The sequence below is a fragment of the Centruroides vittatus genome, unplaced genomic scaffold, assembly GCF_030686945.1.
Source record: "Centruroides vittatus isolate TY-2023 unplaced genomic scaffold, ASM3068694v2 contig_817, whole genome shotgun sequence".
In the NCBI taxonomy this organism is placed as follows: domain Eukaryota; kingdom Metazoa; phylum Arthropoda; class Arachnida; order Scorpiones; family Buthidae; genus Centruroides; species Centruroides vittatus.
The window spans coordinates 1,993,070-2,018,363 of NW_027122532.1; the positions used below are offsets into that span (position 1 = coordinate 1,993,070).

The 25,294-nt window shown below is 33.3% G+C and overlaps 2 protein-coding genes across 2 annotated transcripts in view; both read left to right on the plus strand.

Moving 5' to 3' along the window:
* LOC136982252 (ribonuclease H1-like) overlaps positions 1-3,155 on the plus strand; it is a 28,719-nt gene extending 25,564 nt beyond the window's left edge. The window contains exon 8 of the mRNA XM_067278717.1: positions 3,057-3,155. Coding sequence (XP_067134818.1) covers positions 3,057-3,134 — 78 coding nt within the window. The 3' untranslated portion in view covers positions 3,135-3,155. The remainder of the gene's footprint in view (positions 1-3,056) is intronic.
* A 5,631-nt stretch (positions 3,156-8,786) lies between these two features.
* The window catches only part of LOC136982264 (probable E3 ubiquitin-protein ligase RNF144A-A), a 61,528-nt gene continuing 45,020 nt past the window's right edge, over positions 8,787-25,294 (plus strand). The window contains exon 1 of the mRNA XM_067278738.1: positions 8,787-8,946. The gene's annotated coding sequence lies outside the window, so the exon portion shown is untranslated. The remainder of the gene's footprint in view (positions 8,947-25,294) is intronic.

Consider the following 25,294-nt stretch of genomic DNA (forward strand, 5'->3'; position numbering starts at 1 on the left):
GGTAAAAATCATAAATTCCACAATCATTTTAGAACGAACACAGATACAATGCCATTGAAAACAACGAAAAAACAGATGCTGGCCCTATTTTACACTTTCGTTAGAATAACTTTCGAGTTTTTCACAAATGTGCTTCAAATAAAGTTACATTATTAGGATGCTTTACGATGAGTACTGAAGTATATCATTCATTGTACAAGAGTTCAGATACCAGGGTATGGCTGCACTTATTTAGTTTTATTGTGTACAGATAAGTACAGTTAAAATGAGTTTTTTTAGAAGATAAAGATAAAAGATTCCTATTTTTTCTACTAGCTAATGTCATAAACTTCACAACCTTGAACTTAAACTTTAATTAACTTGCATTTCGAGTTTTCTTAAAAACTCGAAATGCACATGTATAAAATGCAAATTGAAGTTTGAGTTCAAGGTTGTGCAGTAGTGTACGTAGAAATGTCAGGAAAAGTGGCAAAACTTTTGAATTTGCAGGAGGAACTAAATTAACTTTATTTAAAAATTTACTATTATAGTTACTTTCTTAAAAATTACTATTATTTATAAAATAGATGAAATGATTTTTGGTTTAAAAAATTTTTTAAATATTAGTAACTGGATGGCCCTCTGAAACTAGTGAAGATTAACCTAGGTGACAAAGTAGTTTTATTAGAGTTTCAGTAAATGTTGACATAGCATTTGCAGCCAAGTTGCCACTGAATAAACACAAGAACAGTATTTCCAATATTGCATATCTTTCTACAAAAATTACAGTAAATTTTTGACTACAGAAATGACCTAGAAAGATCTGAGAAGAGTCCTTTCTGGCACAAGTTAGTGAAAGCTGTCAGCTGTCTGTCTCCAGCAACAATTGTGTGGTCTTATTTTGTCAGTCTGTCATGCCTAAACATTGCACTGGAAGTGGTTGTTAACAGTAATTAGATAGCAACAATCATACCACATAAGGTAAAAAGAGAGTCAACTTTGTTGCTTCTGAAACAATAGAAACAATGAAAGCATTCAAGTCCAAAGACAGACTGGACAAAGTTTATTTCAATTTGCTGCACAGATGAGAACAGTACTGCAATCTTTCCAAGTTTGTGTGGAAAATTATGATACTCTTACATGGAAATGCTTTCGTGGAAGGTGGATTTAGCATAAACAAGGCTTTAATAGTTGAAAATCTTCATGAAAATGCTATGGTTGTTTTGCATGCAATATAAAAAGCCATTAGTAAAGCAGGTGGATTCCTGGAGGTTGATATAATGAATTTGATGATTCATTCCTTCTGAAATGCTATTTTTTTTAAAAAGAAGAGCCAAAGTGCAAGCATTGAGAGCAAACTGAGAAAGATATGGAGTTAAATTCTAGTATTGAATATCAAGGATACCTGCTTATAATTGAAAGATAGCTTGCTCTTTAAATTAGTAAGCATTTTTATGATCTGGAAATTTATCAAAAATTACTTGAAAAATTGGGAAAATTCAGAGAAATTCAGTCTAAAGTAATACTACACACAATAAGTTTGTCATGATGTCTAGCATTTGGAAACATAGAAATCCTTTATCTTTCTCTTCTACTATATTGGCTCCATCTGAATCTCTATAATCACATTAAAAAAACTGATATGTAATTGGGTGATTATAAATAGGTTAAGCAGATATATAATGAGTTAAGGAGAGCATTAGAAAATATTTTAAGGATGATTTTAAAATATGCCAAATCAAATATAATAATCAGAAATCAAGAGATGAAGGTGATGTTAAACAACAGTGATACTACACCAGAGTAAAGTAAACAAACATACCACTGAGTCTGTTACCGGTGTGTGTTTTCTAATAAACAGACTGTTATGAACAATAACTCCTGAATGAATGCAATTCAAATTAAATTCAATTGCATTCGTTTAAGAATTATTGTTCGTAAGTTCTGTTTCTTAGAAGATGCACACTGGTAACAGAAGATGATGTTATATATATACATATTAATAATTATATTTACAGCACATGTATGTACATTATCCTCCATTGAAATTTTCCCATCTGAAAATAACTTAATCTGGCAAGTTTGGCTCTTGCTTTGTAAAGCTGGGCAGCTCGATTGACTTGCACCAGGTGTTACCAAGGTTATCGAGTAGGTGAAATTCTCGGGAGAGCTGGTGTATTACCAAAAATGACAGACTGGTTCTTATTCATGCCAATAAAAGTTAAACATCTGAAAATTTGCATATATGAGGATAGCATCTACCAACATAAGTGATTTCTATGTGTAATCACTATGAACAAAAGAATGGATTTTAGCAAGGTTCTTGACCATGTGATGTTGGAAAGTTTTAAAATGTGATGGGCAATGCCAGCTGTCAGAATTGAGAGATGTGATACATGGTAAATTAACAATGTTATATGATGGCGATGACTTTGTTATGTCCTATTTTCAGAATTAGGGAAAGCCTGCATTATTGTAGTTGCAGGAACAGGAATGTCACTGTGACAAAGTTGTGATTTAAGGACTTTTGAACAATGCTGGTGCAAATGTAATGGTAATGTGACAGGCATGTTCAGGACCATGCAAATAGAACATTGTATCCAGCAACTAGCTATGTGAGACAGAACTGCAACAATCTGGCAGATTTCAAATTTAAAATTCTGTCTTTCAGCACTATCTGAAGTGGGTTCGAATGCTTACTACTGCTTGACAGGTTGCCATTGCATCACTGAAAATGTATGCAGTGATGCAGAGAATCTCCTAGCAAGCAAAATGTCATCATGCAATCTTCAGGAATGCACCACATTTCCATCCGAAATGCGCATTTCCATTTAGGTGTCAATGATGGATGTGTTTTCACGTGGTAACAGGCTTGCAACAGATGCATTACATTATGTCTATTGTTTTTCAAACAGCTTTTATAGGTGAGACAATTTCAATGGAGGTTACTATATATTATTGATTGGAAAAATCTTTTATAAAACAGAATTCTTACATAGAGAAGGGAACACTTTCAATTAATAAATATACAGGAAATTTTATGTAAAATTTACAGATTTGTTTTTAAACTTTTTTAGATACACGTTCGAGGTCACCAAGGCATTCTTGGAAACGAAGAAGCCGACCGACTTGCTGTACGGGCTTTAGATAAATAAATAAATAAATATATATATATATATATATATATATATATATATATATTATATAATATAAAAATCGATATAAATAAATAAAACCATTCTCAACATGATATTCTAGAAGTTGAATGTCTTTGAAAACGAAGATATTTAGGCCTTGCATTTTTGGGGCATCACAAATTTGGTATACTTATGAGTTTATACTTTTGGTTTACTTAAAATTTAAATCATCAAATTGGTAATTATTGGAAATATAATTAATTTTTACTGTCAGTTTCTATATTAAACATGTTACTAGATTCATTTAGGCCTACAATAATACTATCTTCATAGCTTGTTTAATGGGCCTCAGAAACAAATTTTGCCTAGGGCTTTACAAATCCACCTTTGAATATAGAGCAAAATATATATATGAAATTCAAAAAATTAAAATTAATAATGAACTTAAAACAATAAACAAATCATATGAGTAAATATGGTTTTAAAATATATAGATTACCGTATATTTCGGCAGATAAGACGACCTTCAGAAGTTTTATAGTTTTAGCATATATCTGTCCTATAAGACGATCCCCAAACTATCAACGGCCTATGAATTTAGTTTAGATCAGCGATCATCAACTGGATAATAATGCTGTATAGCATATACGGAATTATGTCCTATTTGTAATTTTTCGAATGAACAAATTTTATTTTCTTGCACTGTCTTGCGATTGTTGCAAACATTTGCACTGATTCGGGCAACGACCTTGACTATTCACAAAAACATCCTATGGGCTATTCTATTTTGTGTACAGTACATACCCTACTCTCTACTACTAAATAATTACGGTTTGTCTGTTTTACTATAATGGTTTTAATTTATATAAATTTCAATCTTCTTCTTCTTTTTTTTTTTTTTTTTTGTATTTGTCCTATAAGACGATCCCAGATTTTGGGGGCCTTTTTTTATGATTCGACTATCGTCTTATCTGCCGAGATATACGGTAATTTCATTTTTAGATTTAATTTAAAGTAAGTATTGGAAAGAAGAGGAACACACTAAAAGCCTCCACCAGTGGCAGAGTGGATAAAATTACTGAACACAGCCAACATGCTAGCCATATGGAGTTTTCTTCACATTAGTAACACATAAATAAGGACCAGTTTTCCATAAAAGACCTTTAGAGGTATTTTTCCTTGGCAGATTGCCCACATGTCACATTGCCTTATACGAATACCTACCAATCAAATAAACTTGATGCATTAAGTTTTTAGTGTTTCATGTGTTACTCTTTTTCCCAAATTTTTCCAACATTGCATTAAAAGTAATGTTAAGCAAGTGTTAAATATAATTTGAACTTTTCAAATGCAACTTGTAAAACCTACTTTATTCTACAGAAGTCAATATCTCTAGCATCTTTACTTAAACTCAAAAGTGAATTATAGTAATCACGTAAACAGAATTTAATAAACTCTCATGCAATTTTTCACATTTAAATTCATTTACAATGCCAATTTTTTAATTGCTTTTTCTCTACACATTATATTTCTTAGGTTTGTCACTACATACCCACTGTTTGTGCTTATTTATCGATTATAAAAACAAATAACTTTATTATTTCATTTTTAATAATGTTTAATTTCAAGCATAAATTAAAATATATTTCATATAACAATATTTTTAAAATGGTCATTAAAATTATAATAATGATAGAAAGTGTTAGAAAAAGCTGTGCAAGCTAAATTTAAAATTAAAAGTGAAGATATAGGTAACTAGAACCCCAACTTGAGACACTGATTTTCTTTTCTCGGCCTCATTAATACACTGCACAATATCAATTGTTTTAAACATTAAAGCGACATAATCTCTGCCGAACACATTAGTTCTTGCCCGATTGTTAATCTAAACAATATGAACCAGCTGGAAACTGCAAGATAACAGATGCCATTGTCAACTACATTTAGAGCTTAGGGTTTGCTGAAGCTTTAGTTAAGTCCATATAAAGAGGGAAGGTTAACAGTGGAAAGGCACTAAGAGTCCTTTTTCCATATTCAGCATGTATTAGCCAGACACACAATGAGTGCAACCGGATGGCAAGGGATGGAGCCCATCATATCTTGTAAAGTACTATTTTAACTTACAACGATTATTGACTCTACCGTGTCGGAAACAACCGTTAACCTACCGGGTACTTTACTCGGATTCGCGTTAGCGTGCCAGGCCTGGACTTTAAGCGTGCACCGAATTAAATAAAGACAATATTTGTCAATAGAAAAAAAACCAAAGATTTAATTAGTCGTTTAGCAATAACTATGTACAATATTTAGTAAAAATCAAACAATAATTTATTCTAAGAAATTCAACAAAGTCAACCCGACAATTCTCAATTCAAATCTATATCTAACTTAACTCTATTCCCCTTGGGAATCCGACAAAACCAAAAGTTTAACTTATAACAATAATTCTTATAAACTAGAGATCCTAATCGTCACCTCAATATACTCGGAACCTATTTCCTCAAACTCTCAAGACTTTCTCAGACTGTCGATCCAAATTCGAATCACTTCAAATCACCTTGGAACTATTCGAGATCCTATCGGACACCTCTCTATTACTGCTGCGAAGCTCACCAAGCTCGTTGCTATCAGATTTCACCTCTCCGTCTTCACTTGAGACTCGGGATTTATAGTGTGAGGTGACGTCACAATTCTGAATGCGGTCACTCCCCTCATTTACATACTTAAATGCTAACAATAACGTTTTTTCATCGTCTGGCAGCCCTTTTTCCGACAGTTTACTCACTAACCTTTTACATTATTTGTTTTTACAATTCTTTCCGGGACGTTTTTATTACTTAAGGTTTAGCGAGTTTTATTTCGTGCTTGTGGGTTCTCCCCCCCCTCTTCTCGGTGCGGACCTATTCTTTGCCGCTCGGGGAGCGAAAATGTGCTTGAGTCCTATGGCGCTTTTCTTTCGTCGGTGAGTTGGGTTTTATTTCTTCGCTTTTTAATTACTTAAGGTGAATGGTGAGGAAACCTTCGTCGTAACAAAACATAAGCCCCAAACAAAAATAGAATAATAAGCAAAATAAAAGTAAAATAAAAATAACGCTCGGACTTGGTTCCTTACAATCTGAGACGTACATTCACAAAAATTTCCGAGAGTTGCTTGCCCTAATTTGATCCTTGGTCCTCCATTCATTATCTTAGCCTCCTCGGTCATCTGGCCATTCTAAGAAGGGGTCAGAAGAAACTTATTGATCTCAAACTGTACAGAAGCACGAATTTAACGTACAAATGGAAAAGTTCAATTTACTTTTTTGTAGAATAAAAGAATACAATACTGTGAAATTTGCCGTGAAAAATTTCCAGCATTCAAAGATTGTTTCATGGTTGAAAAAGTCTGACATAATGCATATAACTCTGAAACATGTACCAATGTTGCTAATGATGGTTAATTTGATTAGGTTAATTTGATACAGACTCTACATGAAAAACCATTTTTCAAGAAAGGTTACTTTAGACCGAAAGAAAATGATCAAAATAACGAATAAATTCATTTTTGTAAGTTTGTAATTTTAATAATTTGAGAAAAATTTTGTCTTTGGTACACTAGAGAATCTTCAGGATAATAGAAAATCAATTTACTCAACTATAAAGATGAGTTACTATTTAGTAAAGTTCTGCTCATTCTCAGAGCACTCTCTTGTGTTCATCTCTCACTCTCTGAGAGAGGATGAGTGAGATGAGCACAACTTTACTAAATTCCTAGTGTAGATCAAATAAAGTTGGAAGATTCCTGCTCTGTCACACAACCCAAATTCATTTCAGGAAAAAGTAAGGCTTTGTATTCTTAAAAATTGCTATAAAATTGATTATAAATACTTCATTTATACTTTCTTTAGGCCTGTCTTCATGTCTGTCTCCACATATGACTTGTAATGAATCATAAAATTGATTTAAGATGTTTACTTTTAGTTGTTTAATTTTAAACTATATTAATTTTATTCATTTGGACAATCACAATTTTAGTCAGTTTATCATAAATTGATTTTTAGAATTTACATTTAAAATTTGCAGACAAACAGCTAGTTTTTTCCCGATGTTTACATCAAAAGTTAACACACAAAACAAGAACAATTCGTTGTGCAAATAAGTTAACATTGTTCTAAATCTGTTACCATCTAAATTGGTATGAGTCTATGAGGACCTCTGTAAATAAAATAGGTTCTGGCAGTACATTCAATTATCTGTACATTTAATTATCTGTAAATTCAATTATCATGTAGGGGTCGTTAGGTGCCTTACATGCTAAAACAAGGACTTCTTTCAACCTCATAGATCCTACCTACTATTAGGCACCATCAAAACTACCTGCCTACTAATGGGTACCTTCAAGATGGCCCACCTACCTAGTTGTAGGTAGGACTATCTGGAAGATACTAAACAAAGTACTGATATTCAAGCTATCGTGCAGCTGTGGGGTCTGGGTTCAAGTTCAGATCGACTCAGATATTTTAGGATAGATTGGTCCCAATATGTCGGGTCTCATTCCTCACCAATTTGTCACCTCCATACCCCCACTGTGGACCCACCAAACACACAATGGGCATAGAAGATGCCTTATTAGTACCTGTAGGATGGAAATAATTAAAAGTAAATAATAATAATAATAATAATATATTTTTTAGGATAATATTTGGAACATCAATTATTATAAATAAATGGAATTTTGAGGCCTCAGTTAACGAAATTATTATAAAATATTTAATGAAACTGGATTTCTTGGGAAAGTAATATAAAACCTTTAATGGCAAGATAAAGTAAAAAATCGGGAAGTAATTTCTCGATAAAATCAGATAAAATTAAATTAATATTCTACACGTACAAATAGACATTTGGCATTAGAATGTTGCCTGTCTGTATGACTTGTCTGCGAGAATTATTACAAACTAGAAATGGGGAAACAAGCTAAGGTTCCACGTCTTTACATTTATTATTATTTAGTGGAATAAGGCCTTATATGTTGTATCTTAGGGCCCCGTCTGTTAAACTGTTTTTGAATTTCCTATTAACCAACTTTAAACATTCCTACAATAATTCTACATAATATAATTGAGCAAATAATATCCTAATTATTTATAAATTACTACAGAAAATGTGTATTTTATTATGAAGGTTGGAAGTATAATGATGATTAATAATAATAATTGCATAACAACACGATGGCGATATTTTTCATAACTCTTTGCTCATTCTATAGAAATAACAATTAGTATACTGCATTATACTATAAACAATTCATTGCTCACTCTACAGAAGCAGCAACTTCAACAGGTGATTGCTTATTTTATTACCGTAGCATCTTCAACAGCTCATGCTGCTCAACAATTACTACAAGAATTGAGGGCAGTCAGCCATACTACAGCAAAATTTTAAAACTATTCGTGCATATTACAGCATGAGATAAGAATTTATTAACTCATTGTTTTCATTATTTTGCATATTTATAGTATAATGCAATATACAGTAACCGTTCTTTAATATTTTAAGACATTTGTCCTTGATTAGTGTTTTTTTTTTCTACTCCTTAACAAAGTTATTTCGAATCTACAATTGCAAACGTGCACTTAAAGAAAACCAGTTTTGTAAGGTTGGAAAACAGGAAATATAAACTCACTTAAAACCTCGTGTTTTCTTATTTTCATCCCTTGTTTATCATTCAGGACTTTAATTACCATTTTATTGTCACTCGTGTGACGATTTACATAAGTTCTGTTATTGAAGTCTCTATCAAAACATAACACAAAGAACAGGAGATGATAAAGAAGATTTCTGTGATAAATTGGTAAATATTATTATTTTATCATCTTTATGACGTATAATATTTAATAATAATAAAATAATTATTTTTCTTTATCTTTCGATACTTTTTAATGATGTCTTCTTGTAAAAACTCGTGTTTTCAATATAAAAATCCATGATGATGATAAGGTATGTAATAAATTGCAAATACTTCCGTTTTTCGAGGTCAGGAGCAGGAAGTAGATTGGCATATTTAATTATAGAAGTGTAAAAATTATTTAAATGCTGTAATATAATTAAATATGCTCGTAATTTACCTATACAGCTTCAACCTGAGTTGATAATGAGGTAGTCTGGCGACTTCATTCTTCTCTTTATTCTCTCTCACAATCTATGGACAAACTGTTACGGTGTGTAATTTAGTAAGTGATGTCACGCGAGATTCATTACCGTGTGAATCGAACTGTAAATAGAATGTTATAGTGAATTATGGGCACGTTTGTTTGGGGGAAATTTATCTACACGTGGAAACCCACTTCTGACGTTGTTGTTAGAGTACTGCCATTCGAAAAGAAAGTCCTTGTACTGGATTAATACCATCCGAATAAGATCACTTGTACCAATGTCACTGGTTTTGTACCACTCGAATGGATAGCTGTTGCTGTAAAATGATATCAAACAGATAGATACCACTTATACCAGAGGGTAACGGGAGCCCGGGGCAAAATATATATTGGGGGCCCTGCAGCAAATTAAATTATTAAAGTGAAGGAAGTAAACGAAAAAAGAACACCTGTCGATGGTCCTTATTTCCTCAGGGACCAGGGCAGTTTGCTCCTTTTTGCCTTCTCTGGGTATATCTGTTTATACCGATGTTACTATAATCGGGGCCTCAAAACAGAATGGCAAAAGGTCTGCAATCCGAATCCTTGGCTCTTTCGTATTCGGATAAACATAAAGTACTTGTAGGCCTAGCGGTATCAGTAGAATATTCGATACGAGTGATTTATGTTTATAGACAATAAAATCCCATTGTTCTGTGACAGTCACCTGCCGTGTGATTATATATATATATAATTAATTATAATTTATGCTTTGTAGTAGTTTCTAGAATGTACTGATTTCTTTCTCTTGTCTTGCTGGTTTATTGCCTAGAGGAGTAATAAACACGGGAGGTGGAGAATATATAGGTCTATTAGATGTAATGAAAACGAAGAGGTTAGAAAGTGTGTGGAGGGCACGGTAACTAAGGGTGGCGTCAAAACGAGCCTGTAGAATTAAAAGCCCATAGAATGTTTTTGTAATTAACATTGAATCGGGAGCCAGGTATGAGGTTATCCTCAAGCGCCAAACTGTTCGGCATGGCCCAGCCCGACACTTCTGTTTCAACTTTATGCGAACAAAGTCTCGATATAGCTCAAATCCAACTACGTCTTTCCTACTTGACCTTCCTCGTTCATTAACTTAAAAGATTACATCCCTAATTTCTGGAGTGGACTAAAGACATTAAATGAAGCCGTTGAGATTTGAAAAAGTGATGTGCCGAAATTGATAAAAACGATGGGTTGTCCCGCTTAGAAACCACGGTGAGCTCATTGTACGAGTCAATCATCAAGTTAACTGACAAGTGAGAGCATTCGAGTGGCACAAGACCAGAACGACCGAATAATAAGCTGTTTCATTTGTAACGACTCGAGCCACCTTGCAAGATGCCCTAATCGCGGAAATCCACATTTAAAGTGGTCGAGGAACAGAATGGAAACCAACATTTTGTTCCTAGGTGCAAATTGAGTCTGACTGAAAATTGATACGTTTCTCTGTAAAGGTGTCTTTCGGTAATAAAAGGGCAAAATAATGTGGTGTTAAATGATTCTGGTGCTGAAAGGTTCGTTCTTGATGTAGAACTTGATGAACTGTTAAATAAATTTTCAGTCCCGTGACCACCAACCCTTGGAGAGGAAGGATTAGGATTCTGGAAATAAATGGTCGTGTTTCCCTCTCTCAAAGAATTTTTGAAATTCAGATGTTAATGACTGGTAAACTCAGGAAGCTTCCTAGGTCTTGTACACTAGGTACATTACGGAGTGAATTTACTCAATAAATTAGAAATAATCGGGTGGATGATTCCAACCGTGAAAGAATCACTAATAACAGAAAATATTTAGAACTTTGCATTGAACGTTGAGGAGCTCATTTGCACTCCTAAGTTTTTACATAAGCCAATTGTCGATACTGATAGAATAGTAAACGTGAAATGGCATCGTATCCCGAACTGTCGTTTAAATAAATTGAGAAAATTAACAAGGGCTTTTTTAAAAGCTGGCATTTGTGAGGGGAGTTCCTCAGAATGGAACTCTCTCATCCATTTGTATCAAAAGATTCTGGCGAAATAAGGGTAACGTGAATGAATTTACTAATACCAACGGATAGATTACATTTTAGATAAATTTCAGGTGTAGCTGTATAGCCGTGGGTCGTAATTTAGAGAATAGACAATTGAGCAAGACACTTTAGAAGACATACCTAATAAATACTACTAGTAAATTACTATTTTATAATGTTATTTAGATCTATATGCAAAAGCTTATAATACGTGTGATGTTTGAATTGCCTGGATACATCCCAGACAACAGGGGAGACGTTGCTGCAGCAATGGGGCCCTAGAGCCCCTTTTTAAATTGAATTTCTTTGCTTTTTGAAAAGACATATCGCTATGGTGTGTGGAGGAAACGTGGTTAGAGGGGATCCGTGCTGTCTCCACGGGCTGCCAGACTATATAAAAGTGAGGGCGGCAAATAAACTAAAATTCATTTGGGCTCTAGGCAAATGTCTTTTATGCCTTATAGAATAGTGAAGTACGTAGGTTATTATAGTACTAGCACGAAAGAATGATTATGGGTCTTTTAATTAAAATTGAAATTTCTATTTTCCCTATTAAACACGAAAAATCGTCAAGAGTTCATTTAATTAAATATAAAATGTTTGTAATGGCATTATTAGATGTGGGGGCTTCTGTTAGAGTACTCATAATTAAACACTAAATACGCCCTAATTGCATTCTAACACCTATCTTAGAGTTCATTGAAAGCTTCTAACAGGTCCTGTAATGCAACCATAAGATGTAAACCTAACGTGAAACACTGTTGGAACATTTTGGTACCCTCTAGTTGTGTGCATTAAAGTAATTAACTTGTAGAATTGCAACTAAGCTCAGTGTATACGTCTATAATTCAGATACTGTACATAAAGTAGCTTTTTCAAGTGTTATCTATTAAATATTAAAAGTTTTTAAAATAAATGAATTAAATCTTTAAGAAAAACTTCAAATGATAGAATTACAGGAAAATTCTGTACACATTATTTTGTCTAAGCAACACTCGTGATCATTAATGACCTTGTGAAAATAATATCTTGTGACCAAGTACAGTACTTTTACTTGTACTGTACCTAAAATTAAATATGTCGTTTAATTTTTATAAATACGCTACTCCTATCAATTGTTTAAAATACAGTATATATATATATATATATATATATATACACACGAATACAACAAACAAATAAAAATAATTGTATTATTGAATTGTGTATCTGTAGTTAGCCTTAAATGCTTTCAAATAAAAGTTCCTCGAAGTTTAAACAATAATAGCGATTTTAGGTCGCGCGAGGAGGCTCTAGGGACTGGACTGAAGGAATATGGCAACATATGTACTGTACGATCTTCCAGAAAGGGGAACCTTACGGGAGGAGTTTCTATGGGGGGAAACTGATCCCTATTTAGGTGTTAGACACACGAAGAAATTCCGGAAAACTTCACGCGGTCAGGCGAGAACCTGCGACAAAACTACCAGTGTTTAGTTGTTTTATCCAAGTCCACGGAGGCCCTAGGGTCTCGCATAACAAAACTGTGTAGTACGTATAGAGCGTGATATACACGCAAGCTGAACAAGTTACCACTTAGTCTCACACTACGAGGATACTGATTTTAAAAATAATTACTATTTTTGTTGAAGGTAAAGGGCCTCTTATATGTTATGGTCAGTGTCTAAATCAGTCCATGGGCCTACGTACAGTACCTATTACCAGATAGAAATCTCAAACCTTGTATATTATCGGGCACGTTAATAAGACCTTTAAAGTACTGTACGTATCACACGAGGTTTTATATTATAAAAAGATCGAGAATCAAGATTGAGCAGCAGCAATTATAATGTGGTTGAAGCTTTTTTAGGGGGCCTTGGAAGAAAGTTTAGGCTTAAAATTGTCGTTGAATAGGCTAATAATAACTGGAAACTTAACTATAATTATTTTCTTTTATTCCTTAATTTTTCTTTTGTGCGGAAGTTTGCTTTAAAAGTAGTAAAAAGAGGAAATTTTTCCCTGTTTTTAAGGATAAAAGGAAATAAATCTTCAAAAAATAAAGTAATAAATTGAAATCTATTATAAAATAACTAGCATGTGACTCGTTTTATTGTAATTTATAATATAATAAATATAAAATTACAAATTTCATGAATTTCAAGTCGCCTTAATTCTTAGTGTAGAAAATATTGAATACGGGCTCTGTCACGGAAGGATTGGTGACGGTTTTTGCTCGGGCGAGGCTTGAATTGTAGCTGATGTGTAAATCTGGGCTTGCTAATAGCATATAATGTTTACTCTGATTCTTAATTTAGTATATATAATACACCCAGTAATTGTATGTCTTGCCTGTCTTACAAGTTAGTGTAAGTGCACACCAGATAATCGTGGCGCGGAGATGGAACTCGTTGAAGATGCAATATAAAAGTCGGGAGGGAAAAGATTATGATCGCTGATCCCGGAAGCTTTAATATTCATATATCTATAAGAAGTGTTTCCATCTCGACCGAAAATTCAATAATTTTCCTCGTCGATGTTGCAGCAATCTCCCTCCATGCCGATAATTGTGTCTAATTGTCCCACTTTGGTTGTGTGTGTTTAATACAGTTGATGCCCATTAATTAAGTGTAGCTTCACTAGCTTGCTTCGATGTGTTTGATGCACTTGGTACTCAATAATTATTGAGTGTATCATCAAAATTTCGACTCCAAAAATGTCGAATCCCAATAAACAATACTCGTATTGTCATTGTCAAAATATAATCTAGGCGTTGTTGACGTTTAAAATTAAATTATGAAGTCAAAATAATGTCAGTAGTGGATTTATATTCTAAACACGCCAATCTCATTGTGACGTAAGAATTTATTATGCTAAAACTCAATTTATTTCGACAATACGACAATAATACGACAATAATAATAGACCTTGTGACCAAGTACAAGTACAAGTAAAGTAGTGTAAAGTAGAAAATACGCAATGAAACTGTAAATGATGATAATTATATAAAGTTAAAGGCTTATATTTTTCATAATTAAATGTATTATTACTACAATAATTTTTATAGGGGTGTGCTCTTTAATAATATATCTACAAATATATAATATAAAATATACAGGTTAATTCTATATTTAACTAATGTGCATTGTTTTGAAATTTATGTAGAAACTGCGAAGGAAATCTTTGAGTAAAATCGTATTCTTAGTAAAAGAAATGATTTTTTTTTTTTTTTTTTTTTTCCTGCAAGGTATTGTTAAAATCAATAGATAAATGCTGAAAATATTCAGTAAATCATTCTAATCATTAAAATAATTCTAAGTTTAAAATAGAATGATATATTACTATCCTTGGGCTTTCATAACAATAACCTTGCAATAGTTAATATAAACATGTTATGTCTTTCTAAGTATTTTGGCTAGTTTGTCAGTACAGTAGTTGGGTGTCATTTTAATGGTTTCCTTCTTGCTGTACGTAAATTTATACTTTGGAATTTACATTCTGAAAGCTGTTATTTATATATTTAAAAACTTTAAAATATTTATAATCTCTCTTCACCGAATTCTTAATTTGTTTTTATTCCTATATTTCCTGTGAAAGTGAACTTATAAACCTCATCCTCTTTTCAAATTAGAAATTTATCTAGTGAAAAACCAAGAGGTGCACCTCCTCTGTAGTCCTAGATACATGGGAAACGCATCTTGCTTAAGGGACTGGTGTGAGAGGCACCTCCTCTATAGTCTCCTCTATACATGGAAAACACATCTTAGTTACGGGAGAGGTGTGAGATGCCTCCCAATTGCTGTCTTACTGGATAAGATTCTAATTTGGAGGAAGTTCTGATATTTCCAAAATATATTGTACTCGTACAGTACTTCTGCATATATTAAATATTTCCCTTGTAATCCGTTAAATAGATATACCTCCTCTTAAACTTATGGTGTACGTTTTCTGTAGAGAGGCGCAACTTTCGAGTTAAAAATTAAATTAATAATAATAATAATAAATACAATCTTAAAAGATCGTAAACATTTGTTGGGTATATAATATCTGTATTGGGCCTATTATATGAGGTTTGTAGGAGGTACAGTACCTGTATATTAGGAAGAATTAAAGAATTATTATTGCGTGTAATGTGATAGTGAAAATGTTACTTTTCTGTATATTTCCATCTATACAGAAAATAAGAAAAATAGTACAATTTTTTCATTTTATTTTTAAAAATATATTTTTTTTTATCTGATAAATTTATTATTTAATTTAAACTTCACTTTAATTTATGCTTGTGTAATTATTTTTATGCACAAATCTTTTCTCGTACAAGAAAAGATGTTCTCTCTCACTCTCTCGTCAAGTTGGCACAAAACCGAAAAGTTACATTTTATTTATTTACACGTGTAATAAGTAATGTTATATAGCACGAGATTGATGCCCAAACATAAAATATGCCCCATGAAAAAAGCATTAAAGTAACAATTAGATAACAACAAACAAAATAATAGCTACAATTGTACATATTGTAAAATCCACATTAAAAATACATAGGCCTGTATACGTTTAAAAATTAGAATAGAAAATTTATAAAATCAAAATAAATAAATAAATAATCTCTGTATTTAAAGATGCAGTGATAGCACTAACAGAGGCAAAGAGAAACTAAAATTAAGTAGGGACAAACAAGATAAATCCCGATTTGGTATAGAGGAAGACGGAGAGAGTAACCCATTAAAGTATTTATAAAATAATAACTGTTAGGGAAATCGATGCGTACAGGGAATTTAGGAAATGCAATTTTATTCGTGCCACCTCAGTACAAGGTAAATGACCTAACTCCTTGAATGTAAGACGAACCTTACAGCACTCACATTTTCAAGAAGTGGCGCAGCTGCCGAGCTCGCAATAATCGAACATGATTTCAAATAACATATTGACGCCATCTCGCTTAAGTTAATTTCGAGTTTAAAAGACTCGAGGGAGGCGATTAAATTATTAATTTTGCAAGAACTTAATGAAAACATCGAGCCGAAACAGCGGGGTAAACGTCAAAATGGTTACTTAGAAGGTAGGTATAACCGAGTCAAACGCCCGACTAGTGTCGCAACGTAGGTAGGATTTTTATTGTTGAAATTTTTAATTTAGGTGACGTAATAATAGATACCGAGTTCATCGTAGCTGCAGACAGATATATGTCTATACGACTCACGTGCCAAGAGGTCTCGGGTATCGGGGACCACCGAAATTGGAAAACAAAACAATTTTACTGTCGCAATTATACACGATAGTTTATCAACAATTATTTAGCTACAATTAGACGTTATTATTACCGTGTCGTAAAATTATGTAGAGGGGCCTTGTAGGGCCCCCGAACAACTCGGTTCGGTTTATTTATATACGGCAACCTGGGCGATCTTCCGAGGAGGAAGCCGACTTTTTATGGGAAAGTATCCATATTTAGGTGTTACAAACGTTGGCCAGGTGCGAACACGCGATCAACTACCAGTGTTTAGTGGTTTTATCCACTCAGCCATAGGTCTTAATCCACTACTGACCGCAATAATAGAACAAGTCGTTCTGGAATAAATCCTGAAAATTCACCTACTCACTTTTTTTTTACTTAATTCAAGGATCCTAAATTTGGACGATTTAAAAATAATTTCTCTAACGTTTTAACAAAAAATTCGTATGAAACTTTGATTACATTTATTACAATTCGTTAGTGAATTATCTTCCATTCTTCCGCGAAAGTTCTTCAGTACCTGATTTCTCCATCTTTTTTTTGTAATTTTATTTTTGAATTTAGTTTATTTTATCCACTAAATTTCTTTTTTTCCTTAGAGAATGACACAGATTTTATGAATCATGCGAAACGTGGCATTGATAAGATCTTGAAATTCCGCACGAAAGCTTTTTTCAAAAAGAATTTATTTGAAAGTTACATTTTCTTTTCGCTTTTTTTTTTTTTTTTATTCGTATTATTAATGATTTCAATATAAGAACATTCGTTTAAAATGCCTATTTATGCAATTGTTTATATGGTTTAGTATTGATTTCTATAGTTTTCAATGGTGCAAACGTTATACTTAATGCAAAAATAAGCGCCGTTGACAAGTTTAACCAATCATCTTTGCCAGAAGAGACCGTAGTCGTCGGTGCTAATTGTCTTTATTTTTAACGCCGTTTTGCTTTGGCCTTTTATAATTACCGTTTGTTGTTTTATATTTTTGACTCCCCCGGGAACTGGGAAGGCCTGTATTCGTAATGGTGGTAAGATGAAGAGGAGCGCCTCGTAAAGGCTCGGTCGCTATAAATTCGATCCCGGATCTTTCGGAATAGTTACTCTTAGACCATCCATCCGTGTAAACCGATCTTTAGAGTAAAGTTTGCCATTCCATTCATCTAAAAATGGTTACTCTACATTTTAAACGATTTTTATCAGATTTATATGGTAATTTCACTGAAATTTTTTTATATCAAATGGATATATAACCTGTTTGGTTTGCCTTCATATTATGTTAATCTACTTTATTTGGTTTAATTATTGCAAATATGTTTGCTTTCTCATTATTATATATCTAAATTATTCCATCGTAATTATTGATTTTTTTTCTCTTTTTTTTTGTAATAAAAATTTTCTCAAGGCTTTCAATTTTATAAATACCTTGATCCAGTTTCTAATGACCGTAACTTTTTTGTGGTTATGCAGTTGATGTAAAGATATTATCTAAATTATTATATATAAATTCCCTTTTTTATAATTTAAAAACTGTTTTAAAAAACTAATTTAATACTTAGTTATAGAACATTTCATAAACGTTATTCTTGGATTAGATCGATGGGATAAGGAAATGCAACATGGGTGATACGCCGAGGAGTACCTCCCGGGAGAACTCTATGGGAAACTGACCGCTATTTAAGTGTTAAACAGGAAGAAAACCCCAAAAATTTCACACGTTAGCCGTTGGTTACGGGAAACTGGCTCCTATTTAGGTGTCAGACATCCAAAAATCCGTAAGAAATCGCGAGGTTCGACTCACGAACGACTACCAGCGGTTTTATCATTCGACTACTGGTGGGTTCAACATTGTTCTTGACCATGTCCAGATTTAATCATTAGCTAAAGTTGCAGTTCGTGCCCTCGTGCCTTTAAATTTATTCTTATTTGATAGATAGTAAGGACCTCTTACGAGCCAAAACAAGTCTAAATCCAACCTCCTGCATTCCTATAGAATTAACTATAAGGTAAACTATCACGAATTTCATTAGCTTAAGAAAGTAAAATAATTTATTTTAGTAATTAGTTTGAAAATTCGAAATCCTTTATAATATATCTATAAACCTGTAATAAAATAAGATTGATTCCTGTTGAAAATCTGGATTTATAATCGATTAATTAAAGTATTTCAAGGCTTAAATTATAGAATTAGCATTTATAGACACGCAATATCAAAGTACTTTAAAGGTTAAAATAATTTAGAATCGTTAAACGCTGTATCTTATAAACATATGTTTATATATAAAGTACTAAAGACGCCGCAGCATTACATTTACACGTTAAATAGTGTTTCACTCGATAATGGTTGCATAATGTTAAATGGCATAAGCATGTTTTAAGCGCTTTATTTAAAATTATATTCTAGATGCTTAATCTCCTAGTTGTCGTTATTCGAGATTTTTTAAGATAAATTATATATAAAAAGTCTCGAAGAAATGTCGAGTGACAAAAACTAGAAAAGCAACAATCTTAAATGGCGGCCGAGATTATAATGTCAGCTTGCCGCTTTAAGGATCAAATTCGAACCCGTATTGGATCCCGAAAAGTTTAGACAGATGGATCGATCAGAACAATCATCATTCACATTCTGGCCGAATTTATTACGGTTTGAAAAAAGGCCTTCTTAGCGCCGTTAGTTTTTAAAATATTCTCGCCCCGTGGCACTAAGAGGACCTCTTTAAGCGAGTCCGTTATTGTCTCGGCCGGGCCCACGGTGGCGCAACGTATCCGGACCGACCATCTAAAAAATTTCTGTAGCTTTTTCGACCCGTCCAGATTTGATCCCGAGGCCACCGTAATCGCTCGGCCATCCGGCTGTACGTAGTATGAAAATACTCAAAAATTTTTAAAAAATAGATAAAATAATAATAAAGGCCACTACAAACTGGCGGTAAAATTAAAGACGTTCTATCAGTCGTCTCTTCAGACCTTAACAATCGGCAGAGATGATTGGTTAATTTTGTCACCGGCGCTCATTTTTTTTCATTAAGAACAGTGTTTTCGCCATTGATATCAATACTAAACCGTACAAACGATTGCAAAATATAAATTTTAGACGAATGCTCATATAAATAATACCAATATAAAGTGAAATTGGCAATAAGAAAATGTAACTTTCGAATAAATTGTTTGGAAGAAAGCTTTCGTGCGGAATTTAAATATCTTAATAATACACGTGTCATTCTCCAAGGAAAAGGAAAATTTAATAGATACAATAAATTAAATTCAAAAATAAAATTACGTTAATTAAAATTTCCATTTTATTGTGAAATTATATAAATTGATATAATCGTTTTCTTATTTTTATTTTTTGAATATAAAACAGCCTCGTGCTGTTTCTATGCCCAAATCGATATCCGCCGTCTTGTATAAATCGAGAAGAATGATTTGAATCTAGCTCAAATGCAGGGGCGAATTCTCTGGGCTCGCTTAGCATGCGCCGCGTGCTTAAGAGAAAGTTTTGACTGTCAATATACGTTTCGTACGAGAACAAATGTGTCGATGATAATTTATTCTAACGCGTAAACTCTTTTATCATTTGTGTTTGCTTTTACATTGGCAGCTAGCGGCTAGTCGTTTTAAGTCGGTGCCACGCTTGCGGAACTCGATCGCTCGCTCGTGTGGAGGTTTTGCCGCGGCAAACAAATGCGCTCGCATGACGTCATTCGAAGCACTTAACACGGCCAGATTGTATCGAAAGCTCGCGGTACCAAGACCATACACGTATTACGTGGTTTCAAATCTAAGTTGCGAGTTGCGAAAGTTGTCGCCATACGTTATTTTATTCACACCAAATAACGTTTCTGTCTATTGGTTAATGCAGGGGTCACCAAAATTTTTTCACTGCGGACCAGATAACAGAGAATTGCGAACGCGGGCAGCGTAACTATTTTGTTCAATACAGTATACTGAATACACACACACACAAAAAAAAACACGTATTTATTTACCAATACACAAATACGATCGCTGCGAGCTCGTAATCGCTTTTCTTAGAAACTTCATTGCATGTACTGTACTTATACAAAAAGCGCTCTAATATCCAAAGTCGCCGAATCTTTTATTTCACTGATTTTCCTAAAAATTATGTTATTGTCAGATGCAAAAATCAGATTGGACCACTTCTAGCATTTTTACTTACACTTGCTTTAATTTTTTCTAAATAGTAAGTTCGTCTACACTCTGTGATATTTCCATACAAATAATTATATTTCAGCTCATTTGTGGCACAGTGCGGCGGCCGGCCGGATGAAATGACCTTGCGGACCGGTTCGGACCCGCGGGCCGTAGTTTGGTGATCCCTGGTATAATACTAGAGATAGGCCCCATATTCCTATTACAACTTTCGGCTTGCCAAAAAATTTTGGTCAGGATTCGCCCCTGCTCAAATGATCCATGTTGTATTAAGCAATGAACTTAAATCCAAACTACTTAAATATTTTTCAATTATTCTGAAATTTCTGAACGAAATTAACATTAAAAGGCGAAAATCTCAACCGCCTTTAAATATGGCGGTCGTTCAACCTTCCTCTAATAACCTGTTTCAGATGCAAAAAAAAAAAAAAAAAATTAAAGTAATTTGCGATAATCGTAAAATATTACCGATAAATTACTATACTTTTACTGTCTTAAACAGGTATTAAGCTGGAAAAAACGCAAAAGGGTGAATGACTGCCGTGTTTGAAGGCATTTGAAATATTAATAATGAATTTCCGGTAGGCCGAAACACGCAGGCGTGGTTCCAACACGTCAACCATAAAATTAGGTCAGAAATTAACTATAATGCTGTGTATTTTTTTTCTAATAATACACGTTTAATTCTAGAATCTAGCTTAAAATTATGTTATTAAAAAAATAATTTGCAAGTTTATTAAAATAAGTTCAAACTTATGCAACAATGTCAATTTTTTAAAATCCTTATCGCCGATTTGTTAAAAATAACGCATTAACTGCTGTAAAATAATTTGCATAATAGTGGTCTTTATCTAATATAAAATTGTCCATTAGTATATTTATTCTCTTAAATTTAAATAATAAATTTTATCGGGAGTTAATTACGTATTTATATTTAAACATTACTAAGCAAGGAGTTACCGCGCTGCCATTTATGGATGAAAAATAAAATTTCACTTTTTTATAGTTAAAAATATTCTTGATATTTTAAAATTTAAAACGTAATTTATTCCAATATTTTTCAATTATAATCAAAGTGAAATGCAATGAATATTATAAATAAATTTTAGAAGTAGACATTCGAGTCGCGCGTAAATACAAATTTCATGGATAGGAGGAGTGAAAAAATTATAAATTTAACATAATTAAATAAATTTTTAACATATTAATTTATTATTACACGTATTGCTTCAATGTTGTATTTGCAAGTTTCATCTGTTTAAATATATATATATATATATATATATATTGCAGCCATCTTTAAATAGACTTGGAGCATATTAATCTTCAAACACAATTTTTCGAGGGGTGGTCCGTTCGGATATGTTGGGCCCCGTCCCTCACCACCCGGTCGCCCCATTGTGGACCTGGCCGAACCCATAATGGGCCTACTAAAAGAGGCCTTCTTAGTGCCCACACGGCAGAAAGAGTTAAAAAAAATCTTCAAACACAAGAAAAATGCCATTTTATGTAATTTAATTTTTAAGAAATATTTCAAATTTAATGGTAGAAAAGTGTACATCTACATCGAAATACATCACTTTGAAATTATTTTGTTAATGAAATATTTGAAATGTTTCCTGTGTTTGTTTCATCTACTTTGTTATGGATGGATGACTCACTCCATCTAATCGAATTCGATTTGATAGTATAAAATTGATGGTCGGGCGGTTAAGGTGTCATCCTATTGTTACGGAGACAAGGTCTGTATAAATAGGTCTGGACACGAACGTTACCTTACTTTTGGAGCCGCCATTTTGTGGCCTTTCGAATAGTGCAGGTTTTGAACGAACATGTGGGAGAAGCTAGTTTTATACGACATTGAACAAACAGTACATAAAACAGTGAGATTCCTGTCTAATAATAATTTCGGATGATTATGAAATCATAATATTATGTAAGTCGATCAAAATGGTTTAAAATAAAGAACATCCTTATTTGCTGTCTTGATTGAAACTAATCAAATTAGTAGTTGCATTAGTGATAAACCTAATTATTACAACTAACTATTATTGTGCCTAGAGTGGTGCAATAATGTCAAAGGAACTATACCTCTATATGTGACACTTCTCGAGATATTGCCCCCTCCCGAAATCAGCTTACAGTCTACTTCCAAGCATTATACGGAGTAACGCTGCGTGTACCGCTAAGTCTATCGCATGTTTAACGGAAAATCTAGCACTGTGATCAGAGAAGCTAACGATATTTATCGGTAAAGAATAAAGAAAAGTCCGACATGCGACCCTGTGGCCGATATTTTTTAAAACTGTAGGCACATTATGGGTTCGGCCAGGCCCACAGTGGGGCGGCCGGGGGCCGACATATCCGGACAGACCACCCCCAGAAAAATTGCTGGGGATTTATCGACCTGTCCGGATTTGATCCCGAGTCCAACAGAGCGGTGGGCTGCCACCTTGACCGCTCGGCCATCCGGCCGTCATCTTGCTTGCGGACATCAAGCTTGCAAGCAAGTTAAGTTATAGGCACGGCGATCAGTGCCTGTAACAAATAAATGCATTAACTTCTACTGACTAAAAACAGTATTTACCTTGAACCATACTTCCGCCTATTCTCCGTGCTCTGCATCGGTCCAGGCTTGCTATCGTTTGCTCTAACCGACGATCCGCGTGTAGTCGTTTGGAAGGGAGCGATCCTTCACACCCCCCAAAATTATATTATCTAGTACTCTACGAACATCAAATGGACTTCTCAAAACCGGCATAATCGCCGACATATAGCGAGCTAAATAGTTAAACGCAATAGTCTTAGCGGTGCGCGTCGCGACTCCCAATTCCGTGCGGCTGATTTCGCGGGCTTATCTCGCAAAGAATCACATATAGAGGTATGGTTCCTTTGACTTTTTTGCTCCTATTGACATACTTTGCGGCTCTGTTAAGGTCTCAACAGTTAATTCACATCTGTAATTGTACCCACTTTAGAATGTTCAGTACGCTGTCATTTATCCCGTCTGAAATTCTGTACCCATCTTGCTTTTCTTTGCTTATCTGCAGGAAATGTAAATAAGCTAACATCCGAAGATTTACTTTTACAATTTGATGCCACAAATAACCCATTCTTTCATTTTTGAGCACTTAAATATCACAGAATGACTCACACAGAAACCTCGTGTAGGGTATACTCTATCGATGAGACCCAAAATAGCCGCTACCGCTAGGATCACGGGATCGTGTCCAGATCTATATAGACCTTGTATGAAGATAGAACCTTTGAACGACACAAAATTGGTAATGTTAGTTCACGGATTAGATAGATATATAATGGAATACCAAATTTATTAGAAGCAGTTAATTTACTTTTCTTCGCAAATGTATCCTCTCGTACCTTGAGACTCACAAGTTTGAAATATTGTTCATATCCAGTGTTTAATAGTTTTTTGTTTGTTTGTATACGGCAATGCAACACGTGGGCGATCTAAATCTATGATGAGCATGATTTAAAAAGGCCTTATTAATGCCATAGTGTGGAAAGAGTATAAATAAATAAATAAAATTTCCTTTAGATATTACTTAACTTTACATGCAGTAGTATTTTTTATTGTGATTGTTAGTTAATTATTGAATGCTTTAATAAACATATTTCTCTTAGTTACGAAAAAGAATAGTATACTTCTGAAACGTAACCCTATCTTTTGCATTATTCCTTTGTTCATATAGCACGAATTCTCATAACACGGCACTTTTTCGGAACGTAACTACCGTGTTATACTAGGGATATCTGTATTCAGTTCGGAGTAAGTAAGCAAATATCTTCACAGACAAACGGGCATTTCTAATTGTTTGTCTGTGAAGATAAATATTTAATTTGTAATATTAGAGAAATAAGAAAACAAATTCAAAATAATCGTGATAATAGTCACACATTAGTAACTGTAATGTTATAATTCACATATTATTTTTTGTACTATGTACCGGTGCGTATGGTAATTGTAATCTTTCTCAATTGTTTTATTGTACTGTACATCGTATGCAGTTATTGTTAGAGGGTGAATCAACAGTCATGATACTTTTCCAACTTATTATAAAATAAAAATAAATATAATGCTTTGCATTGTTACGACAATTTCGATTCTTCAAAAAAAATCATATGCAATATGTTTCTTCAAAGCTTGTAGTCTCGTTTAAATTTTTTCGAATTCATTATCCTATATATAATATAAAAATTAAAAAAATACAGACATTCATTAAACCAGTAATAAAGTGTATTTAAATAAGAGATTTAACTCCTTTGACTTTACGAAAACATTCTTAGCTTTCAGGTGCCCGTTCAAGGTTAAGTTGAAAATTACACTTACAATCTGTATTTATATCAAATTACGTAATGGTCAGCAAACTTACAAAAGTATTTTATATGTGTAAGTAGTATGTACCAAGTTTATAAAAAGAAATTGCGTAAATATACAGGAGCTTCCGTAAGGGCCAAATACCGTGATTTATGTATTAATTATTTTTTTAATTTTACATATAATTGGAAATGTCTTACAACAATGGATTTCCACTCCAAACAACGGTTAATCCGCACTGTACAAAAATATAACAGATCTAAATCAAAATTAATATATACGTGTATATAT